The sequence below is a fragment of the Diadema antillarum genome, unplaced genomic scaffold, assembly GCF_040938485.1.
Source record: "Diadema antillarum isolate AM-2024a unplaced genomic scaffold, OU_Dant_1.0 seq00001788_RagTag, whole genome shotgun sequence".
NCBI lineage: Eukaryota > Metazoa > Echinodermata > Echinoidea > Diadematoida > Diadematidae > Diadema > Diadema antillarum.
The window spans coordinates 27279-49749 of record NW_027272466.1 but is presented as its reverse complement, the minus strand read 5'-3'; the positions used below and the strand labels follow the sequence as shown (position 1 = coordinate 49749).

General features: G+C 40.5%; 1 protein-coding gene across 1 annotated transcript; it reads left to right on the top strand.

Moving 5' to 3' along the window:
* Nucleotides 1-1403: 1403 nt before the first annotated feature.
* On the top strand, nucleotides 1404-21061 carry LOC139712296 (uncharacterized). Its single transcript, XM_071624135.1, has 10 exons — nucleotides 1404-2175; nucleotides 7344-7578; nucleotides 10667-13029; nucleotides 13614-13729; nucleotides 14379-14437; nucleotides 14989-15149; nucleotides 16046-16220; nucleotides 16931-17016; nucleotides 17643-17754; nucleotides 18301-21061. Exons 1-10 carry the CDS (start codon nucleotides 1935-1937, stop codon nucleotides 18905-18907), a joined length of 4155 nt encoding a protein of 1384 aa, XP_071480236.1. The 5' UTR covers nucleotides 1404-1934; the 3' UTR covers nucleotides 18908-21061.
* Nucleotides 21062-22471: the final 1410 nt, after the last annotated feature.

Sequence of the window (22471 nt, the reverse complement as noted above, 5' to 3'; positions counted from 1 at the left end):
TCTCTCTCTTTCTCTCTCTCCCCCTCGGATCTCTTCACTCTAGGGGCCACAGAACCGGGAAGGGGGGCTACCCACCCCTACCCCCAAACACACACAGACAGACAGACACACACACACACACACACTCACCTATGGCCCTTCAAGGGAGAAAAAGTCGAGAGAAAAAAATCACAACAAAAACTCATAGTGTTCCGACAGTAGATTCAGATGGGGAAAGAAGAGTTGGTAAGGGGAAGGGGAAGGAGAAGGGTTATTTCTTTGAAAAAAAAAGAAACAGTTAATAGTTCATTGTTACAATATCTTTCAAGAACAAAACACCTATCTATAGGCACAAAACCTTCAAAATTGATGCGTCAAGCTTAATACTGACAAAATCAGACATAGTGCAAATATGCAGTCGAGTTGCAGGGAATATAAAACAATGCGCATCTACGATGTGGGTACGTCGCAGAAATATCGTTGAATACTAGTAACAATATTTACGTACGAGTATGTCTGTATCGTATGTTCCATTATTTTAGGTGATAGTTCTTACCAATTTGTCTGCGCTGATATTAGAAAACCTTTGATATTTCGATAAGAGCATTAGCCTTAAAGCCTGATATATTAACGTCAGAAAACGGGATTGGTTTTGTTAAATGGTTCTCAACGAACTGCCCCGTGCTTCGTGATTATCAATTATGTTCATATCAAGATTACAGGTTGTGTGTGATATAGGGATACACGAGAAACGAGTAATATATAGGTAAATCTTAATAAGTAACAAAGCACATGATGGCAATACGCTGGTGGCGGTAGTTTCCTTACTCCGAAGAATGAAGTGACAGTATTTTTCTTATTCACGTTTGCCATTGCGATGTGATAGGTTTAGCTTCCGTCGAGCTAATCTGCTTGCTCTGCCATACAGGGGTAAAGAAAAACTGGCCAACTGCTACTGCAGAAGAACGACAACTCCAGATCCCTTGCGCTTGCTCACCTCTGTATAATCTCAAAACAATCACAAGTTGAGTCGCTGACTTCCACCTACAATATGCACTATAGTAGAGACTAGTAATCATTCACCCGCACCCATTTAGGGAAAAAAAAAAAGCTCTTTATTTTTACCACTATGCATACATACCACCACCCGAACAGGGAAGCTGGTGAGTACCCGGTACACACCCAGTGGCATCGACACGGTACAGAACTGAGTCATTCGAATATCATAGTCGAATGGCTTCGATGAATGGCGCACACGAGCTCTCTGTGGCGCCCCACCCAAAAATACATCTCGAAAAGAGACCGCGTATTGTCGCCAAACAGGAACAGACTAGGGAAAAAAAAACCACACACACAACGGACGCACAGTTTATTCCAAGTGTGAGGCAACAAGGCTAAACATACATTCAGCGGTTGAGCAAGTATCTGCGGAGGGAGACGATGGGTACTCCTTTCTTTCTTTCTTTCATTTTTGTCACAAAGTAGATGTTTGCTCGAAAGCAGTTGCAGTCTACGGTTGTCCTGTTCCCTGCAGTTTCCAAAGTCCATGTAAACATATAATGTGAGTGATGCCGCGAAGCTTTCAAAGAACTTCAGCGAGGACGTTACATACCGTGCGTTGATTCGCGAGCTGGTAAAGCGTAGCGGGACCCTTGATGGAGGACAAGGAGGAGAAAGTGATCACTGCTTCGGAATTTAACGTGACAATATGAGATGACGTAACAGTGCACGAGTATTGTTCGCATTCAAAGCTGGCACTAGCTCTTGCTTGAAAGAGAACCGACTGCTAAGACTGAAGGGTAGTAATGCGTGCATCATTGTGTGGGTTCATGTTATATGCGTTACACAGGTCAGAGAAGCATGATCAGGGACTCGTGGGAGATGTTCGCATTTTCCTGTCGAACTTAGGAAACCGAAGTCGATGAAGAAGGAAGACCGACTCGATTTCGCCGGCGATGGTGATTCGGACGTTCAGATCTTTATCACCGTGGCGATGGATTTTGTGCGCGGCAATTGTGTGGCTCGCCGGGGGAACGATCACGGCTACCGATGGCTACCCGACTGGGGCGCCTCTCGAAGCCTGCCAGGACATGGTCCCATTGCATGGAGGATCGCCTCAGGATAATTTAGCTCTCCTTGGTGTGAACATCACAACATCAGTTCTAATTAACACGCAAGGAGCAACTCTGGTTCAAGGTAAATTGTAGACTGAGATGAATTACCAGTGATGTCCAGCTTTGAAGTCCGATGAAAAGCCTCATTTAAGATTAGATTTTGTAGTCGTTGTTGTTGTTGTTATAGTTGTGGCTTAGAGGCCTGATTCACCCATGTATAAGCAGCACCCAAGTTGATACAGTTATTTGTCTAGATATGGTATAGTGACATCGCACAGCCTGCTACATATACCATCAGCATGCATGACAGCTTATGACGATTTCATTCAAATTCATATTCAAATTCAAATTCAAATTCAAATTCGAAGATTGTTATGAATATTTTCACGAAAAAATCCCATAGCATTATCGTTGTATTAACGTATTCATTTCAGTTGCCAATTATCATAATCAATGTTACTTTCAATGACAATAACATGATCATTGTCATCATCATTAAAAAAAGAATCTACCCCAAAATATGAATGTGGGATTCAGTGAATGTAGCAATAGAGCGCTTCAGTGAAATTCGAGGAAAATCCTATGATCAGTTCAAAAGTTAGGCTTTTCATTCAAAGACTTGGTGCTGCCACCGCTGGATAAGAAGACTGCAACAATTCGTGATGTCATTAGTGATGGAGCCATATAGAAAAAAAAAACCAAACAAACAATGAGATGATTCCTCATATCAATTTTCATATTTCTAATATAAAAGAGTACTTGGCATGCCTCGTTCAGAAAACAGAGAGGATAATATCCTTGCGGTAAAAAGTCGAGAGAATGTGTATTTGTCCTTTAAGAAAAATTGTTATTTCGGATATTCTAATTTAGTCTGGTGCCTGACCAATGTAATGATTTTAAAGAAGAAAACGAAAAGAATTCAGGATGATGTGCACAGGCAACAAAAATTACTAAATTTTATACTACGTTGGTTGCAGCAGGGAGGTGAGACGAACACCTCACTGGTTGCGGCACCTGTAAACATTCAGCAGTTTGTTTCGAAGCAACAGGTGGTAGATGTTGGAGGCGTAGTCTTGTAATAAAGAAAATACAGAGAGGTATATACATACTTTCGACTGGTTGTGCAAAACACTAAAAAAAAAACATCAAGCGTGACGAAGCCACAGCAGGCCTTGAAGGGTCAGTGGAAGCCAAGAAAGACATGATCCGATCGGCATACAACGAGCCTCCTTTTTCTCTCCTTTAAAGCAGTATAACGCGGTCTCCTTACCTCTTCTTTCAATCACCACCGCCCCCCCCCCCCTTTCACTCTGTTTCATTTTATCCCCCTCTCACTTCAAAGTATCTCCTTCTGTTATTCAGTGAAAAGCAATCTCCCTCAAACTCGCCCCCATATAGTGTGACGTGAGTGAGACATTTCCATTTCCGGAGTTTTATGTTTTCGTTTTCAAATCCATGCGTGCTTCCAGAAGTAATACACACCTTGTTTCAGTGGCGGTACATTGCACAAGTTGGTAGTGATATACACCGGGTATACATGGCGCCACTAAAATCACTGACCTCGACTACATTCGTGTAAAGATAACATAAAAAGAGGGAAAATAGAAAAGAAGGGGAAAGTGGAGACTAATCAGATTATTTGAATGTTTTGGTTTGCGTCCCGCGTTCAGAACTCATCGATGAAGATTTCCTTGTTTGCATGTTAATCCGAATCATGGGGAATGGGGGCAAAACACTGATGGTGAACGCTTTATTGAAACAGAATCTTCAATCAAGGTTAATGGTCCGACATGCGAGGTCTTCTGTAGTCAGCTTTGCATTCACCAGTACTCCGGAGCCGCAGTTTGACGACTGTCGAGTTCACTTCAACTTTAATGTTACACCTTCAACGTTGCTGCTGCCGTGGCGATAATTAGAAATGATCGAATAAGTACAATATGTTTTAATGTGTGTTTTGGAATGGCCGAAGTTATCCATCCAAAGAAAGTGAAAAATAAGTAATTAAAATGAAAGTAAGTAAACAGAAAATAATGGATAGTAACATCATGCTCACATGTGCGGAAGTAACTTCCGAAAATTTCAGGGTGTATATTCTGAAATTTCAGGAATTTGAGCAACATTTTGTCATAATCATGTATTAACAGATGTGGTGCTTAATCATACTCAACCCTACCCCCCTCCCCAAGTTACTTGGGTCGGATAATCGAATCAACGTTTTAAGTTCACGGCGCATATCTCTTTACGACTAAATACCAAGAAAAGAAAGAATAGATAAGTCTGCAAATTACGACAAAAGACGCTATACACTATCTCAATAAACAGGCATTGATCGTTTGTGTGTTCCAACAACCAGCCGTGACTTTGTCGCAGCCATCTTTTTTGTGGTTATGGTTATTGTTATCGTTATAATTATGATTTGCCATCTGCTTTTCATATCCTTGTTGTCAATTGTTCAAACATACAAGGGTGGAACTCATATCAAGCAACCCTCGTTCTGTTTGGCCCTAATGTCAATGGAATGAAGAATTGCACTATGTATATTGACATAAGGTGGGGAACACTTTATAATTCAATGTTTGCATGATTCTGCCATCCATGACCCCAGACCACGTGTTAAAAAAAAGAAAAAAAAATCGCGTAAGCATTAATTCAGCCATAACACGCATTATGGGTTTTTTTTCTGTTTGTTCGCTCTCCCCTCTCTTTGCTAAAGCTCAACGTGTACGATGATAACGTGCTTATTGTTCTACACGGAATGAGCTATTCCTTCTATCCATGAACATTAGTTTGTATCAGGTCCTAATGATCTTGTTTAGGGGATGAACCTCGAGCAGATGTCTGTTTTGCTCTATAGCTATCCACTGGCTGTGAAGGCAGGCATGAGATTTAAATTCTCTCGTCGAGAGTCCGTGAATTGGGACATGAGGTAGGATGGATGTCTTCCTCTCGCTGTCTTGCCATCTCAAAACGTTGAAGAGGACTCGCCTTTATCAACATAGGTGATTGACAAAGGTGGCTGATGGAGTAATAAGAAATCAAGAAATCCAATGTACTGGGCTTTCATGCTTTAATCTTTTGTATACCATTACATGTACTGTCAGTGTCTCACTGTTGTTGTATTTCTTCAAAGCGCATAATACAACATGAACATCACGGCTCGTGTCTAGAGGCTGCTGGAGAAAAATTGATGCGATTGAATTAATGACTTATTACGGCATTTCGTGTCACATGATTTACAGTTTACGGTGTGCACACAGAAAAACGACGTCCGTCTCCAAACTGTTCAGTTTTATATGGTTATATGGTTTGTAGGATATATCTCCACGCATATTGTGTGTGTATCTTAGGGTAATATCAATATCGGAGATGGGGGTAAAAGCTACAAAGTAAAGATTCTTATGTTTTCATTCCAAAGCAACGCCATATAAAAAGAAGTGATAGATAACCTGTAGGCATATTATGGCCATGGATAAATAGAATGGCTCTCGTCATTCAAATGCCATGCAGATGCTTTCCAAACAGCTGTTTAAAGACTGCAAACAGATGTCACATTCCTTTGCGTTCCTGACGTATGATTTCATAGGGCATATTCAAAGCTTCGCCGCTGTTTGATACACATCGCAGAGTGTCGGGTTATCGATCTCAAAAACTGAAATAGAAACAGGATAAATGAGATTTGCGTCCAAAGGGACGATTTACAAGGGTGTGTTTAGTGTATTCAAAGCTATGGGTATTTTCACTGAACCTGTATAACTAAATGTCCAATCTACTAGGCAACTAATGTATGCATAACCTTTGGTATTTAGATATTAATGCATCAAATTTGTATACATACTGTTAACTGGTCTGTCATTGAAATGTGGAACAATCATCGGCCAAGCTTTCTGGGTGTCTGAACGACCAGTATGATTATGTTTAGCATTGGAATACGTTGTAAACCGTAGTACAGTAGTACATAGTTGCAGCAGTAGTAGTAGTAGCAGTAGTAGCAGTTAGTAGTAGTAGAAGTAGACGTAGAAGAAGACAGTTCTGTTGATGGTTATGAATAAGTGCGAAAAGCGTAAAAGAATGTGATTCAGTACGTAGCTAGTGGGTTTCCATGTTCTTCAAACTTGGTTGGGTCAGATGGTGATCTTGAGGCCATCGTGTCGATACTCCATTCTCTGCAAATATTTCGTCACCAGAGCTCCAACATTAGACGTATAAGGCCGACAAGAAATTAAACACACGCAAGGCACAAAGGGGAGGCGGTGGGGAAAACATATTGTAATAGGGCAAACATGCATATACAGTAGTTATAGTGTCGCACAAACAGGGTCAAACCTCGGGCCAACCTCGTACTATTCTATCCAAGAGTGCAAACCACCTGCAATTCAATGGCCCATGAAAAGCTCCGCAATGTTAGTATGACTTTAACATTGTTAATGTTGGTTCTTAACATTACCCATAATCCTGGCTAAAGGCCAAGGAGCCGAATAGTGACAACTGAATGAGGGGTGCGTTCTTTCTCCGAAACGACGATTGTTAGGATAGATCTTATATCTATATCAAGTAATACCGACAAGACGAAAGCGACGTTAAACAGTATACAATGTATAATCAGAACGTTGATAACCAATGTGCTACTATATACCTGTCATACACTACCTAATCATATCAGATGAGATATGCGTGTGCATGTGTGAGTGTGTGTGAGTGCTGTGTATTTTGTAAGTTTATCAGAAGAGTTATATCCATTATAATTTGTCTGCAATTATAGGTTCCACATTCATGCCATCTGTATGACGAAGTCCATTAAAGGCATAATTTACCATTTGCAGAGGAAACAAAAACCCAGCTATAATGCTTCAAGATAGTTTTAAAGTGTGAGTTGAGACAGAAACAACCAATTAAAAAAAATTGAATCAGTATAATTAATATTAAGTATTGTTAAGCATACAAAATGTGAACAATAGTTGTAATAAAAATGCTTCCAGACTAAACCGTCTACAGTTATGGTTTATTAAGAAAAATAGTGATATCGCCTTATATTTTAGGCTTTATTGCAAAATCTTTACATGGCAGGATGTTTTGTGATACAACAGATCTACATATATGCATCAAATGTGATATCTCGATTTTTTTTTCAATCACTGCTCCCAATGGTAAACTATACCTTTAACCTGGCGCCTGTTTGTTTACTTTCTTGTTGTTTGTTTTTAATGAGCGTGCATATTCCTTTTTTTTTTTTGTCTGTCTGCATCCCTCCAGTGTTGCTTGAAGGTACGGAGAATAATCTATTCAGGGGATTCTTCATCCAGGCGCGTCAAGTTGGAGGAGACGGTCCTGTCGGCAGGTTCCTCCGCATCCCCACCGGTCAAGTGGGCGTGGCGTGCGGCGGCGACAGCGACTCGGCGGTCACCCACAGCGAGCGGAGCTTGAAGCTCGGCGCGGCGTTCGTTTGGCGTACGTCGAAGAAGGAGGATGCAACGGACCTATATTTCAGGTACAGTATACTTGTTTCCACCTACAAGACTCCTTCAACATCATTTTGTCCGGCGCAAGAAAGAATCATGGACACAAATACAAACAAAAACAAAAACAAGAGCACTGGCAATGCGAATGTTAAAGTCGAATTCCTCATCAAATTTCATGCTGGCTTTACTAAATTGGGTAGTATCAATTATCATCGGAATGGTAAAAGGTTCATCAAAAATGGGACCTAAAATAGGGGAATTATGGAATTCTTTCCTTTCACAAAGCAGATATATTGGTAGCAACGGCATATAGGCCAAATACATGAGGTATATACCTCACGAGGTATTACTTCATCGTGGACCCCTGATAGTAACCAGTTCAGCTGATCAGGGTTTCCACGGCGTGATGTAGAAATATATTCAATCTAATTTAATTCATAAGTCTCCCGTTGGCCGGGAAAGTCTTCACAATTTTTTTTTTCATTTTAACATAATAATCAAAAAGAGAGAGAGAAAAAAGTGTTTCCTTCGCAGTAAAAAATGTGTTATGTTGCAATAATTCAGCATAATGACATTGGAGGAAAAGATGTTGTACCTGCTGAACCACAGACCATGCACATAAAAGTAATTTTGTAATCATCATGATTTGTTTTCGTGCTAAAATTAAAGGGTGAGTTCTGAACTATCATTATAAAGTGGCATCATCACCTCAGTTAATTTGCATTATAGCGGTTACGACCAATGTTACCATTCGGTGAAAACGTATGAAACTCTATCGTTTTACTTTATGTCTCATTTTGATGAAACTTCTAGCGTTCTGCTTTGCTCTGATTTTACTCTTATCATTGAAATCAACTCATTATGAAACATGGTTTGGGATAGTTCTTGCAAATTTCATTCTCTGTGAAGATTGCTGACGTTTCGACAAGGAGGTCAGCTTGACGAGTGCATGGTTGATGATACACAATATTATGTTTGAATTATATACTAGTAAATATTGACGTCGAATGATTATCTTCTCCACGTTTCTTGCCATTTTTACGACTCTCGTTATTCCTGAACAACCTTCTGCTAGTTCCCCGCCGTGCAAGTCCTAGCGCTGATGAAAGAACTATGATTTTTTTTTTCGGGGAGGGGAGGTGTAGGGAAAAGTAGAAAAAAAAATAGAGAGGAAGTCTCGAAATACTAAGTATTGTTCAGCCCACCTGTCAAAATTCTCGCGCGTCGTTCTTTTTTTAATGGGACACGCTCTGTATCTGGGACACTAGTCTGCATCGGTGTCTAAAGAATAACTGTCATGCAGGGTAAAAAAAAGTAGATAAATTAGAAAAAAATGGGCCAATTATGTCAGGATGTTGACCCAAATATCATAGGAGAAACATGTGCCTATAATGAGGTCACTGTTTTATTTTTAAACGAACGTGATAATGCAAGTTATCGTCCTGTCTTTATGGGAGTAGCCTTCCTGGACCTGTGATATTTACTGTGCTGATTGTTTGTAATTCAAGTGTTGACATGATTCAAACGCTTGTTTGGATGATGATGATGATAGTGATGATGATGATGATGATGACGACGACGACGACGACAACGACGACGACGCTGGTAGCGACGATGACTGTTGTTTTCATTATTGCCATTATCATGTTTACTAGCATAATTTATCATTGATATTATCATCACCATGCTATTATTTCATCCACATTTTAATTATCATGTCGTCATCATCGTAATCAATAATATTGTTATCATCATCATCATCACCACCACACCACTGTCATCACCATCATCATTATTGTTACCATCACCATCATCATTATCATTATCATCATCATCATCATTTTCATTATTTTCACCACCATCATTATCATCACTATCATCATTTATTCACTCTGTCACACTGCATCACACTGTAGGCCCTACCTCCCATATTCTTATGAGGATGAGATTTTATTGCATCATGTGCATATACATCTATGGGTGTGCATCACACAGATGATGCAGATTATGAGCATCAGCAAAGAATGACAGATACTGCTTTCAAGGCAGGAGAACACAAGTCAAGTATTATGCCTCCCCTCGTGGCACCTGTCCTCATGGCACCTGTTGGGGAACCTTTTTACATTGCTCTCTATAATCTGGGCGTTATACAAAGTTCATAATTACGCGTTTCCCACCACTGCTCTATCCACAAAGAGTATGCTTCATTCAAAGAGGATAGAAAAGATGAATCTTTGTGGAAAAAAAAATGCAGAATAATCAAACCAGAAGAGACACCATAAGTTATGGTAGTATGTGGTATATTTAGAGAAGGATTTATTTCCGTTTCGTACCATGTGCGTATCATTGTTAGCCTTCCTCTGATAAAACGGCAGACAGATCATTGATTATACTCTCGGACTTTTGTCCATTGTACAGACGAAAATTGCGAAGAAAGGTCAAATGAGGGACACGCCTTGGTCCACATCTGCTAATTAAGCACCATGTGACGTCATGTTCACTGATAATGGGTTGTGCAGTGTGCTCGAGAGACGTTTTGCGGACTAATGCTATACCCATATATTTTTTTTTTGCCTTTTGTTTTTAACAAAGTCGTAGTCGACGAAAAGTTGATGTTCTTTTCAATAGATTACCTAGCTTTCACTTGAGTCCGGCACTGATGATGATGGAAATGAAGATGGTGATGATTTGTGTTATCGCTACCATTACTAGTTGCAGTGGTAGCAATGGTAATAGTTGTAGAAAAGTGGTCTGGCGTTTTGAAGTGTGTTATCACGATGACCATTTTCGCCCTTTTTAACGTTGTAAAAATGTTATCATCATTGTGACTATGTCTACATTACAGTCTCCAGCCATTTGAGAGATAGACATGCTACATGTATAAATAGATGATCCGGTGAATGGGTGTGGCATTGCATAAACTCGACATTTCTAGAGTGGAATAGAAATAATAGTGGGAGCTCATCAATGAAGACTTTGCTTAATGGTCATGTCAAAAAAGGAAAAAAGAAAACACGAGATCGTGTAACCATTTACTTAATGCTAATACATAAGAAGCCCTTTTGATGTAACTCCGCTCTGTTCACGTGTCGCGCTACATTTCTCATCGCTCTACAGGGCCACTATTGTCAAGTCGTACGATGAGTACTGGACCAATCTATACTCGGACGTGCTGTTTCCATCTGAGCGCACCACACCTCCGGGAAAAGGTGCAGGTGAAGGTAACGCCACTTCGACAGAGGGAAACTCGACCACCACCGAGCCACCGCTTCCAACAACATCGGAAGCAGAGGCACCGCAAACCACATCGGATGGTGCAACTCTCGAATCTGTGCGCACGACCGAAGGCAATTTGACGCCAACTGTACCATCGAACGTCTTCAGCACCCAACCTACACCTAGTACCACCGGGCGGGCAATGACCACTTCCACGCATGAATCCAACTTCACGACAGGTTTTACTGGAGGCTACAACTCCTCGACCACGTTCTCGACCACCCTTTTGCAATCGCAAAACTCGACATCAGAACCTGTGGCCACCATCTCCGACAACAGTGACGGGAACAATGTGTCAACTACTGACGGCAACGTCACGTCACTCATAAACAGCACAAGCTTTGTTACCACAACTATGTCGACTACTGCTGCAATATCAACTTCTCAGACACCTGTGAACGTAACAACGGATGATATTTCGATCACGTCAAATCAAACGTTTGATAACGTCACATCGTCAACGACGATGCCACTCTTTACGACTGCAGCAAATATTACAACGACCCCAGCTACTTATAATTACACGACAGAATTTCCCTTCAATGTAACAACTACTTCTGCTACACCAAATATAACTATGAATCACACATATCAGACAACTGCATCTAGTAACACAACATTAAACATCAGTGACACAACACCAAATACCACTGTGAGTTACACGAATCAAACTACTGAAGCCAGTACAGAAACACCAAACGCCACTCTGAATTACACGCATCAAACTACTACCGTTGGCGTCACGACAGGTAACTCCGCTTTGAATTACACAAATCAAACTCAGGAAAGCAGTACCAAAGCACCAAACGCTAGTACTACAACCAGCACAGAGACACTAAATGCTACTCAGAATTACACTTATCAAACTACTACAGTTGGTATCACGACACCTAACACCACTGTGAATTACACGTATTTGACCACCGAATCCAATACTACAACACCAAATACAACTACGAATAGCACGTTAGCTTCTTCCACCATCAGTGCAACTACACTACAGACCACAATGAGTGATACGGTTCAAACTACGTTGATGAGAACTACATCATCCCCTACAACTTTGGGTAGCACAAGTCATACAACCATAGCCAGTACAACGTCAGAAACTACTGAAAGTTACACGCATGGAACAACTGATGAGAGTATGGGAGGAGTAACTACGAAATATATCAGTACTGGACGAACAACTATGCCGTCGTTGCGTCCGAATGCAACACTTGCTCCGGAGAATATCACAACTGTTGCAAACGCAACAATGCTTACAAGCAATAGCACGTCGTCCGTAGTAACTACAACTCCCCTCCCTGTAACAAATACAACAACACCAAATGTAGCCGAAAATAGCACGCAAGGTATGGTGAATCTTACTACTAGTGTCAGAACGAATAATATTACTGACAACGACAACGTCACTTCAACTCCGTCGCTTCTTCCGACGTCGCCGGTGATGTCGCCGATCATCACTAGCCCGGAGACTTCTACAGCTACAACTCAGACTACCTTTGTTTCAACTACAAGAAGTGCATCCACAACACGGAGTGTGCCCTCGACAACAGCGGTAGGGAGTACGAGTGATCCGACTCTTTTCACGTCGGAACCAACTGGCCCGACGAACGCTTCGTCCGCGTTGACCAACATGACCACGAGTCCTGGGGATATGAATACAACTTTGAACTACAATGATTCAACGATTACGAATTCATCCACTCATGCATTTGTCAACGTGACCACCGCAACAACTGCACCAGCGCCCACGTCGACAGTAGGAACGACACTTGCTACAAATGCCTCTTCAACGACTACGTCGATATCGGCGAATGAGTCTTCCCTTTCGACATCGCCATCCCTATATTCTACATTAGACTCGTTCACGACCAATTACCAAAGTCTGAATTCAACGACTGAAATGACTCAGGACCCATCAAATGTGTCCAGCGAAACAGAGCCGAGTAATTCTTCAATCGTTAACGATACAACCACGACATCGGCTCCCAGCACCCCTGGTGGATCAAATGCCACATCGTTTTTGTCGACGAACTCAACAACGGACGACGGAACGAACACTACCGCGACAGCTCTCCCGACTTTTGAACAGTCGGCATCAACGTCGGAAGAGAGCGAATCCACATTACTGACTGCTCTGTCAACTACACTCCGTGCCACAGTGGATACTACTGCCACCCAGCAGGCGTTGTTTACAGGTACATTCAACGAAAATAGATTTTGCTTACAAAACATTTTGTTTCAAATAGAACATTTCAACTATTGGTTACTTTTCGCTTCATGGTTGCGAGTCATACAAAAGAAAGTGGGAAAGACATCACTATCTGCAAAAAAATCACACTGAGAATATAACTAGGTTCACTATCACGTTATCGTAATATTGTCCTAGAACGTCTTTGAGAGAAAGAATTAAGGTATCGATTAAGTAATAAGAAAATGCTATAAAATCTCATGTCTGCACCATGGTCTGCACTTGATAAATTTAGGCTGCCTTGCGAAACCTGCATCATATAGCTTGTATTGAAGGTCTGATGGGACATCGTAAACACGTTTTTGACACGATGTCCCTTCAAGCCTTCCATAACGAACTGTGGCCAATTGTGAATAATATAAAAACGTTGGCACCTAAAATATGTCTAGATTTGCATTTCGGATTTCATGTTATCACAAACGTGAAGTTGACGTCGAAGTAAACGGAATGACAGAGTACATTTGATATAACATGATAGAACATTTGCATGGTACGTCTTCTGACGTTTTCTCTCTCTTGCCTTTTTGTCAGAGGGTGCCAATGATGTTCTGCTTCGCTTCCGCATAACCGGTCGACAGTTCACTGACGCACTCACAAGGTCCGATTCACCAGAGTTCGTCGCGCTGGAAACTGAGGTCGTGGAAGTGGTGAGTAATCACGTGACTTTTGATGACACCTACGTCATGAAAATTAATTTCAATTTCCAGACAGGGTTTCATATTTCGTGTCATGTAGTATAACACTTCGAGACGCAAACAGAGGGAGGATCTCACTGTCTCCGAAGAAAATGGCAAACAACAGCGCCAACAAATCATTTGTGAAAAGGAAAAGCACGAGCAATGTATGATTCGATATAGGAAAATAGCTCATTAATGGCCATATCATCACAATTCGTAAAAGTCTGTTACTTTCATCAGTGGCATGTATAGGCCCTATTATTGATATGTTATTATGATAATCATCATTATTTCTAACATTGTCATTCTTACCTGTATCATCTTCATTATCATTTGTTTTTTCAACATTAAAAGAAACATGATTATAAATATGGCAGTAGCAGAAGTCGTGGTTGCATCCTTGCATCGATTCTAGCAATCTGTTATCAACACCAATTCAGTTCGAGTCTCAGAATGTGGCTGCAGAATGTAAGAAAATAACTAACGGAAATTACTAGCTAATTCGATGATCCGGAAGTCAATATAGATGTCTAAATATTATATTATGTATATAGGTGAGAATCAGCATTGTTTGAAACAACACTGTTTTAACTGTATCATTTGATCGTCTGTCCGACAGATGAATGATGTGTACGAAGGGAACGACGACCTGAGAGCCATCGACGTGATTAGATTCTTGTGAGTATTTATGCCTCTATGATTATTACTCGAATGAATTTAAAAGGGCCGGAAAATGCGAATCAACTCCTCGTCGATTTTTACACGTCGGGGTGCCGAAATTCAGTCCATTTTCTTCCGCAAAGGTACAACTTCTCATAAAACGCCCGTGCGTCAGAGATCAAGATATTCAAAATACGAAGGGTGATGAGAGACTACCTGTCTGTGATTCACACTTAGAAATCTGTCGTGTCCATCAATTTGATACTTATTCTATTCAGAGCACTGATAGTGCCATTGCATTATCAACGCCCCGATAGAGAAGTTAAAAAACAAAAATCATCAAGCGCAACTCTTGCAAGAGTGAACCTGCCTAGGCATTTGGGTCCAGATGGACAAGGTTGGTATAAACCTTTGATATAGGGATGTGAGCGCTTGGACAGGATTCGAACCCATGATCTTAGAGCTTTGTCCATTATTCAACGTGAATGTCCTCTATTTCATATTTATTTTCTCATATTCTTTTTCTCTCTATATATATATATATTTGTTTGTTTTGTTTTGCCATTTAGACAAGGAAGCGTGATTCCGGAAGTCAAATTAGTCTTCGGGACCAGTCTCGACGAGTCGTCCAAGCTTGGCGTCGTCGACGTCCTCTATAACGCCGTTGAGCAGGCGGGAGGTCAGCTTGGTAACTTCTCCGTCGACAACATGGCGGCTCTCGATGACAGCGGTAAGCAAGGCATTATAACAGTTCGCATATCCATGCACAGATACATGTAGATAGATAGATAGATAGATAGATAGATAGATAGATAGATAGACTGACTTGTAGGTATAAACTTAGAGCTAGAGATTTGGGATCGTGGTATATCCCTGAACAGAGATCAGTCTCGGTTTAGTTTTAGTTTGCCATCTACTTATTCTATCATTCTAAACTATGTCTTGGGAAAAATACAGTCATTTCAGTATCTTAGTGTGAAGCGTGTTATTTTTGTTAGTTTGCGTTTGACGGCTAGAACGGAGCGTGATTGTCGGTGTTTACGAATTACTCCGGAGACCTGAAAAGGTATTGTTCTGTGTGCCCTCTTGGCTGAAGCCTCATAAGGACGGCGAGGATATTAAGGAGCGAACGAAAGAGAAAATGAAAAGTACGAAAAACGAAAGGAGAGCGCAGAGAATACGTGCAGGAAGCAAAAAGGAAGGTTTAGGTCTTTTTTCAAGAGACAAAAAAACAAACCCTGATGTCTTTCAGTGAGATACTATTGATGGGTAAGATTTAGAAGAGAGCGTCCGAGCCTGTTTTTACATGTTTCGCTTTAATTCGTTGAAGTTTCTTATTTAGCCTTTTCATTTATGATCACATACTGGTTCTTCAGCCATTCTTGCGATTATTTTTATTCATTCATTCATTGTGTGCTCATACGACGTAAATGAACCCAAGCGCAATCCGTCTTCGGCCTGTTTTTGCAGTCTCAATACCAACCTTACGTGACGATCCAGAGAAGGTGAAGATGATTTTCTCCGACCGAGTTTATCGTCGATGTATTACTTCCTGCAATACCACGACACCACCTCAGCTTTTAAAGTTCTGTTATTCTTGAACCCTTCCTTTTTTTTATCTTCCAGGCCAATTTACAGTAGTAGACGTGTGTTACCTACTGCCCTGCCCCGTGGGCGTCGTCTGCGACCCGAGCCCTGTCGACAACCGTTGTTATGTGACTTGCGAGGATAACCGGAACTACTGTTATAACGGCGGAGAGTGCGTCGAGCCCACCGGTGATGAGACCATAGCAACGTGCAGGTAAATAGTTATATTGCCACCATTATGACGATGCGGGTTTTTTTTGTGTGTGTGTGCTTTGTATGCGTGTTTCTTCTCTTTGAGCAACACATACGTAGTCCCCCCCCCCTCTCTCTCTCTCTCTCTCTCTCTCTGTCCGACACAATATCATAATATTACTACTTCAGGTACTACGAAATCTATCTGCAGTGGTCACATCCATCTTGTATATGTAGTAAGCATTGGGCAATGTCGCTAGATTCTGTCCTATATAGTGCTATTTATAGTATGACATTGTCTTGATGCATGATTTAGTTTCTGTTGTTGCTGTTACAGTTGATGATGAGAATGATGGATATTTTTTTAAGTCACCATATCGGCCGAAAACGAAAATTTAAGTGGTCATTTAATCAGATCAAAATTACGCTACAGTGTCAGCATAATATACGTCATTGTTGTAGCACTCGCATGAACAGTTTGCACAATAAGCACACTTCTGTCTAAGATCTTAGTGATGATTCTCAGGTCAGGTGCGCTTTTTTTTATAGATCATTCTTACTTATGGAATTATTGTTCGTCTCCATTTTCGATACACGATTTTTGTTTGAATGAGTAGTCAAAGATAAAAACAGTAATTCATTGTCCATGAAACACTGCAGGTGTCCTCGAATCAATCTTTTAATGCGTCTTTTCTGTTTCATTTTATTTCATTGTATACAATCTTATCACAGCTGCCCTGAAAACTTTAACGGCGAGCGCTGCGAAACGGAGATCGAAGTTCCAACGATGGGGACCCCGACGAACGATGGCAATAGTCGTAAGAATGTTTCTTTTAAAACCTTCGACGCCGAAGTGCGGAAACGAAGTCACTAGTTCCGTGAAATAATCGTCAAGATTGTTGGGCAAGAAATAATGATATCATACGGGGATTTTTGTTTGCTATGTTTGCTCATCTCATTCTTCCCACTCGGAAATGTGTTTACTTAGATATTTATGTGAGTTGGGCGATGGCACTTATGTCTCTTCGATCACAGTTTCGATCTAAACAAAAATGAGTAATGAAATCTTCAGCAAAAATGTGCAACAAGTATTCAAAGTATCATTTGGCACTGCATATAAGTATGTAAACAGGCTGCCAACTCTTCCGGATTCTGCATGAGGCTCCCTAACAAAAAAAAAGAAGAAGAAAAAAGGTGGACTGCAGTGAACTTAACATTATAACAAAAGAATGTGTAATCGCCTCCCTGAATCGGGGAATTACTGTCGCCAATTGAGAATACAATCATCATCCTGTAACTAACTATCTGAAAATACCTTCTTGTGTAAGTGTTTCTTGGTATCATCATAAGCTGATCGGAATTTTAATTGCTGTTATGCTTTTTTTGGGGACTTTATACATACCACGGTATATCATTTTGTTTCTTATTATCTGTCTCTAAACAGAAACTATGTTGATCATCATTTTGGCAAGTGTGTGTGGCGTCCTCGGTGTTCTGTTCGTCATCCTTTTCGGAGTTCTCATCTATTGGTGTAAGAGTCTCAACAAATCTCAGCAGTAAGTATATCTGATATACTGATAATATTTGAATAAGATAAGATATAATAGAATAGCACGAAATATGATATGATATAGAATGAAATATGATATGATATAATATAATATCATATCATATATCATATCATATCATAATATTATAATGCAATGAAATATAATATGTAATATGAATTAAAATACTGTATATATATCATATATGTGCGTATACTTGAAAAGTGCAACATCAGTTTGTAATGGATCGAAGTTAAAAAAAAACCCCGCAATAATAGACGTTTCTTCAAATCTGGCTCAAAGTGAGAATACATGGAATATGGAATTCCTACACCAAATAATGTATTCACGAATTGAATCGATGTAAGAGCACGATTTCAGAGTGCAACGAGATTGTTTCTGTGGGAGTTCACAAAACGTGCCTTGAAAATATCAAAGGGCTGATACCTATGAAAGACTTGCCTCGTCCCCTATTTCTCATAAAGTCAGTATAAATGTACCATCTAGCGGGAAAATAGATTAAAGTGTTCATTATTCATTCCCGTTCCGTCCAAGTATCATGGAGAATTCTGAGGAGATTGCCAAATGGCGTAACAGGAGGCGGCGCGGCACATACAGTTCAGACGGTGAGAGTGGGGACGAGCCGAGGATGGCCGAAACGGTGGTAGGGACCAGCTACACCACGGTGGGTGAGGCCAAACCTCCCCGCTCATTCATCGTCATCCCCGACGACAACAGCAGTGGCAGCATGTTCTACATCACCGACTCGGATTCGGACTCCGAACATCTGATTCGCCCGAAGTTGATCGAAGGTGGCGCTAGCTTTCCATTCTACGACAACTTCAACGGCAGCATCCCCGACCTGCTGACTTCGGCGGCCGACTACGAAATGGACGTAATGCAACGGATGTCGAACCAACCGCTAACGGATTCCGTCCGGCGCCGCTCTGTCAGCTTCAGTGACATCCAGCAGGTGATCTCCGACGACGATCGCATCGGCTGGGAGAACTTCACCTTCGGCAGCAACACGAAAGACGGTGAGAACAACAATTTCCAGGTCCGTTGGGACTTCAAGGTCGAGGATAGCGGCGACGGCACTGACGAAGCCGCGATCGAAGGCGGTGACGACGGCGATGATGATGCTGACGAGACGGCAGCATGACGGTACGCGCCGCGATCATCAAGCTCTGGAGAAAATTCTCAACAATCCCCTTTGCCTCGCTTGCCATATAACCTTGCTGATACCTACTTCTGAGTAGGTTTTCAGCAGGCTGTATTAATTTTTCACTCATACATACTAATGTACCTTTGTTGATACTTACGTCTGTCTGTTTGTATGTTTGCTGTTATTGTCCTAACTCAGTAGATTTTCGTTATCATTATAATCATGCACTACCCTTAGTTGTTTTCCAAAGGACATCAACGTTTCCCTCAATTTCAGAGTCACTTGTCTTTTCTCACACTTACACATTTTTCTTACTTCTATTTGTTCAAAATTTTTAGTGCACCATTACCATGTAACTACTTCTGCATGTAGACGTGAAAATGGATACCATAATTTTCTTCTAACTCCAGAAAGGTAAATGTCTTTCGGGTTTTTTTTTTCTTGTCTATCATAGAAGTAAAACAGATGTCATCTAAAGTTAAAGACCCCTTAAAATAATTTAATTCTAGTTTACAAAGAAATAACGACAAATACACCAAACACGCAAACAGCATCAAGGTATCACAATAAGACAACAGTTCATAGCCCAAACTACCGCTACGCGCAACAGCGGACAGTGACAATCGCTAATGGTCTTTATTACTGCACAGTCTGCCACTTCATTATGAATGACCGAAGTCCTTGTGGTATTGTACGAGAAAAAAGCAAGAGAGGGCGAATGGAAATCGAGTTGCAGAGTGTGCAGTAATGACCTTTGTCGTCGAAGAACGACGATTTATTTTTTTCAGTGATACAGCCAGTCTAAGGGGATCAGAGCGTGTTGATGGCGGCCCAAGCCACTTCTAGCTCATCACCTAGAAACAGTATTAAGATATACAATCATTGTTCATTGACAAAGCTTCTCTCTCTCCCATAGACACTTTTCCCTTTTTATCATCGAACAATACCAGTGTCGTGTTACTGTGACTAGAAAATTTAGATGAGTAGACTCAAATGTAACAAAAATCCACTCGCTGCTGTAGAGCAGACAATTTACCAAGACATAATCGAACCAGTATGAACACTAGTGCTATAATATGTGTGTATGTTTGTGTGCTTTGGTAATGAGAAGGTGGGTGATACGATGACATGATTTGAGCCCAAATATCTTGCAGTCTCGAACACTCGCAAAAGTTTCGATATTGCCGATTGAATGGCCACTATGAATATGACCAAAATGCTGAAAAATTACAAAATCACGGCGACGTTATGACCAATTAATATTGTTTTCCGCCACTAGTCTTTTATCAAGGATATGGAGTCATTTACACAGATAATATTTTATCCCAGGAAAGTACATGTTTGCATACGTCATAGAGGCTCTTCGTAAAATCAAGTGTCTCCGCGAAGTACTAGGTGCAGATGGGGGAGAGGGGGCGGTGTCATTTATGGCAGAGAGAGAGAGGTTTTCTCAGTGAGCATCGATGTTTTATACCAAAGATTCCGTCCAAAAGATTCTCATGGTGCTGTGTATACTAACTAGTTCATCGTTTGTAAGACCAAAGCATTGCCCGACTTTGACTTTTACGTTAACAACTGCCTGCATGCCCATTGACTAAGTCGTACTGTATGCCACATTCAAAGTGAAAGAAACTCATCTGCTGTCTTCTGCGTATGGAAATTATATGTTTATACATTGAGTAGCTAAGTAGATTTTAAGTGGGCATAAAAGGGGCAGCAAGCACGATGCTGAACACTCGAAAGAAATATGGTCTTCTGAATATGTGCTAATAGATGAACTTTCGTAATATCACATCCTGTAAATACAGACTATTGCTATGACAAAAGCTCTTTAATCGGATATGGCATTCGGCACCGCATAATGCCACCTCTTATACACAGACACATTTTAATAAAGTTTTAAACATCGAAAATATCATGATTCCTTACTCAGTAATCATATATATATTTTACATTCAAGGAAATACACTGCACTCTAAGGTGTAGTCGTGTTATTGCTGAATGATGCTGTAGTTCGAATTGGGTCTAATGGTAAAATTGGGTGTTGAATTACGTATCCCATAACTGTGTTTTCGTATTACTTGTATAGTCAAAAGTAACGTACAGATAAAGCGTCTCGTGACATTCATGCTGCTCGTACCTTTTTATGACGGTTTGGCCAAAAAGAAAAAAGCAGCACAGCGTGCTAAACTACTTTTGTTTTTTCAGGCTATGATTCTAAAGAACTTATAAACAAAAGGGTTAGTACTGTGTACCTCTTTGAGTGGCGATAAAATTGGTAGGAAAATAAATGATGACGCGATATTTCATCTCCTTCTATCAAAACTTCAGTTTAGGTCATCCCCATCGGTCGTTTGAATTTGGTAAACGTCACTTTGAGGGAAAATATTATCGCGAATGAGACCGTTTATAAAACACTGGTTATTGTGGCACAGACAACTAGCAGTAATGTAGCCGACAGTGCAATAATATTTCGTTGTGTGTAATGTGCCGACGAAGGTCTAGCGTTCTGCAATGTATTACTGATAATTCACAGTGTGGAAGAAAACCACATGGAGAAACTATTTCGGTGTGTTATTGTATAACCACACAAGCTTGCACACATTGACCGGTAGGCCTATATGGCTAAATACAAGAGTGTATAGAACAGCTGATAGCGGTCATGGACATTATTAAGGTTTAACGGGGGGGGGGGGGTGCTTTTGATTTTTGGATAGGTCTTTGTGTCACAGCGACTCAATTTATAAAGAATACAAGTACCACGAGGAGAAAACCCTCGTTTCATGCAAAAAAACAGTAGGATTGCACCTACGGATGTCATCACCTTATCAAAAGAAATAACATGTTCCTTTCAATGTAATGACTTAATTTGTTCTTTTCAATGTGTCTCACACGAGAATTATCCTAATCACCTCTTTTCATCTCGAAAGTTATGGATCTTTGTTCGGCTTTCCACCACTGCAGCTTTTCCCCATGCTTGGTAGATGTCATCTGTACCGCACAATAATTTTCTTCCGTTCACAACTTTTTATTAACACTGAATTGTGTATTTTTAACACCAACGCAGGATTGCAACTGCCTTTAAGAGAGTACAGTAGCCATTTAGAGTTTTAATTGTAGAGACCAATTTCCTATTAACTAAATATTATTGAATAATATGTTTTGGATATAATGTTTGTGTTTCATTACTGCAACAAGTCAATATGGTTTGTCACGGCATCCACTTTGGTATATATAGGCCAACTTTGCTGTCATCATTAGTGGAAATCTTCACAAATGATATTGTCACTTCCTTTATAGAGAGAAAAAAGCACGATAATTATTTCATGTTGAAGAAAACGTCCTTTATCTTTTCCTGTGCTTGCTGATAATGTTGTACGTAAAAGATATATCAATATACATGAATGTATTAAAAAAGAAGAAGTTATTAACAAATTATTACTGTTGTGCTGACAATATAGATCTAATCATAATCACATACAAGTAATGTTGTAGTCTGAATTAATTCAAGTGGAAAGTCTCACTTGGACCGTGTGTTTAATAGTCAAGGATACCTTACGG

Excerpts from the sequence above, each read along its gene's own strand:
- LOC139712296 (XM_071624135.1), top strand. The coding sequence starts at position 1,935 with ATGGTGATTCGGACGTTCAGATCTTTATCACCGTGGCGATGGATTTTG. Across the intron at positions 15,150-16,045 it reads GGCGGCTCTCGATGACAGCG|GCCAATTTACAGTAGTAGAC; the intron begins GTAAGCAAGGCA and ends TTTATCTTCCAG. Across the intron at positions 17,017-17,642 it reads GACGAACGATGGCAATAGTC|AAACTATGTTGATCATCATT; the intron begins GTAAGAATGTTT and ends GTCTCTAAACAG.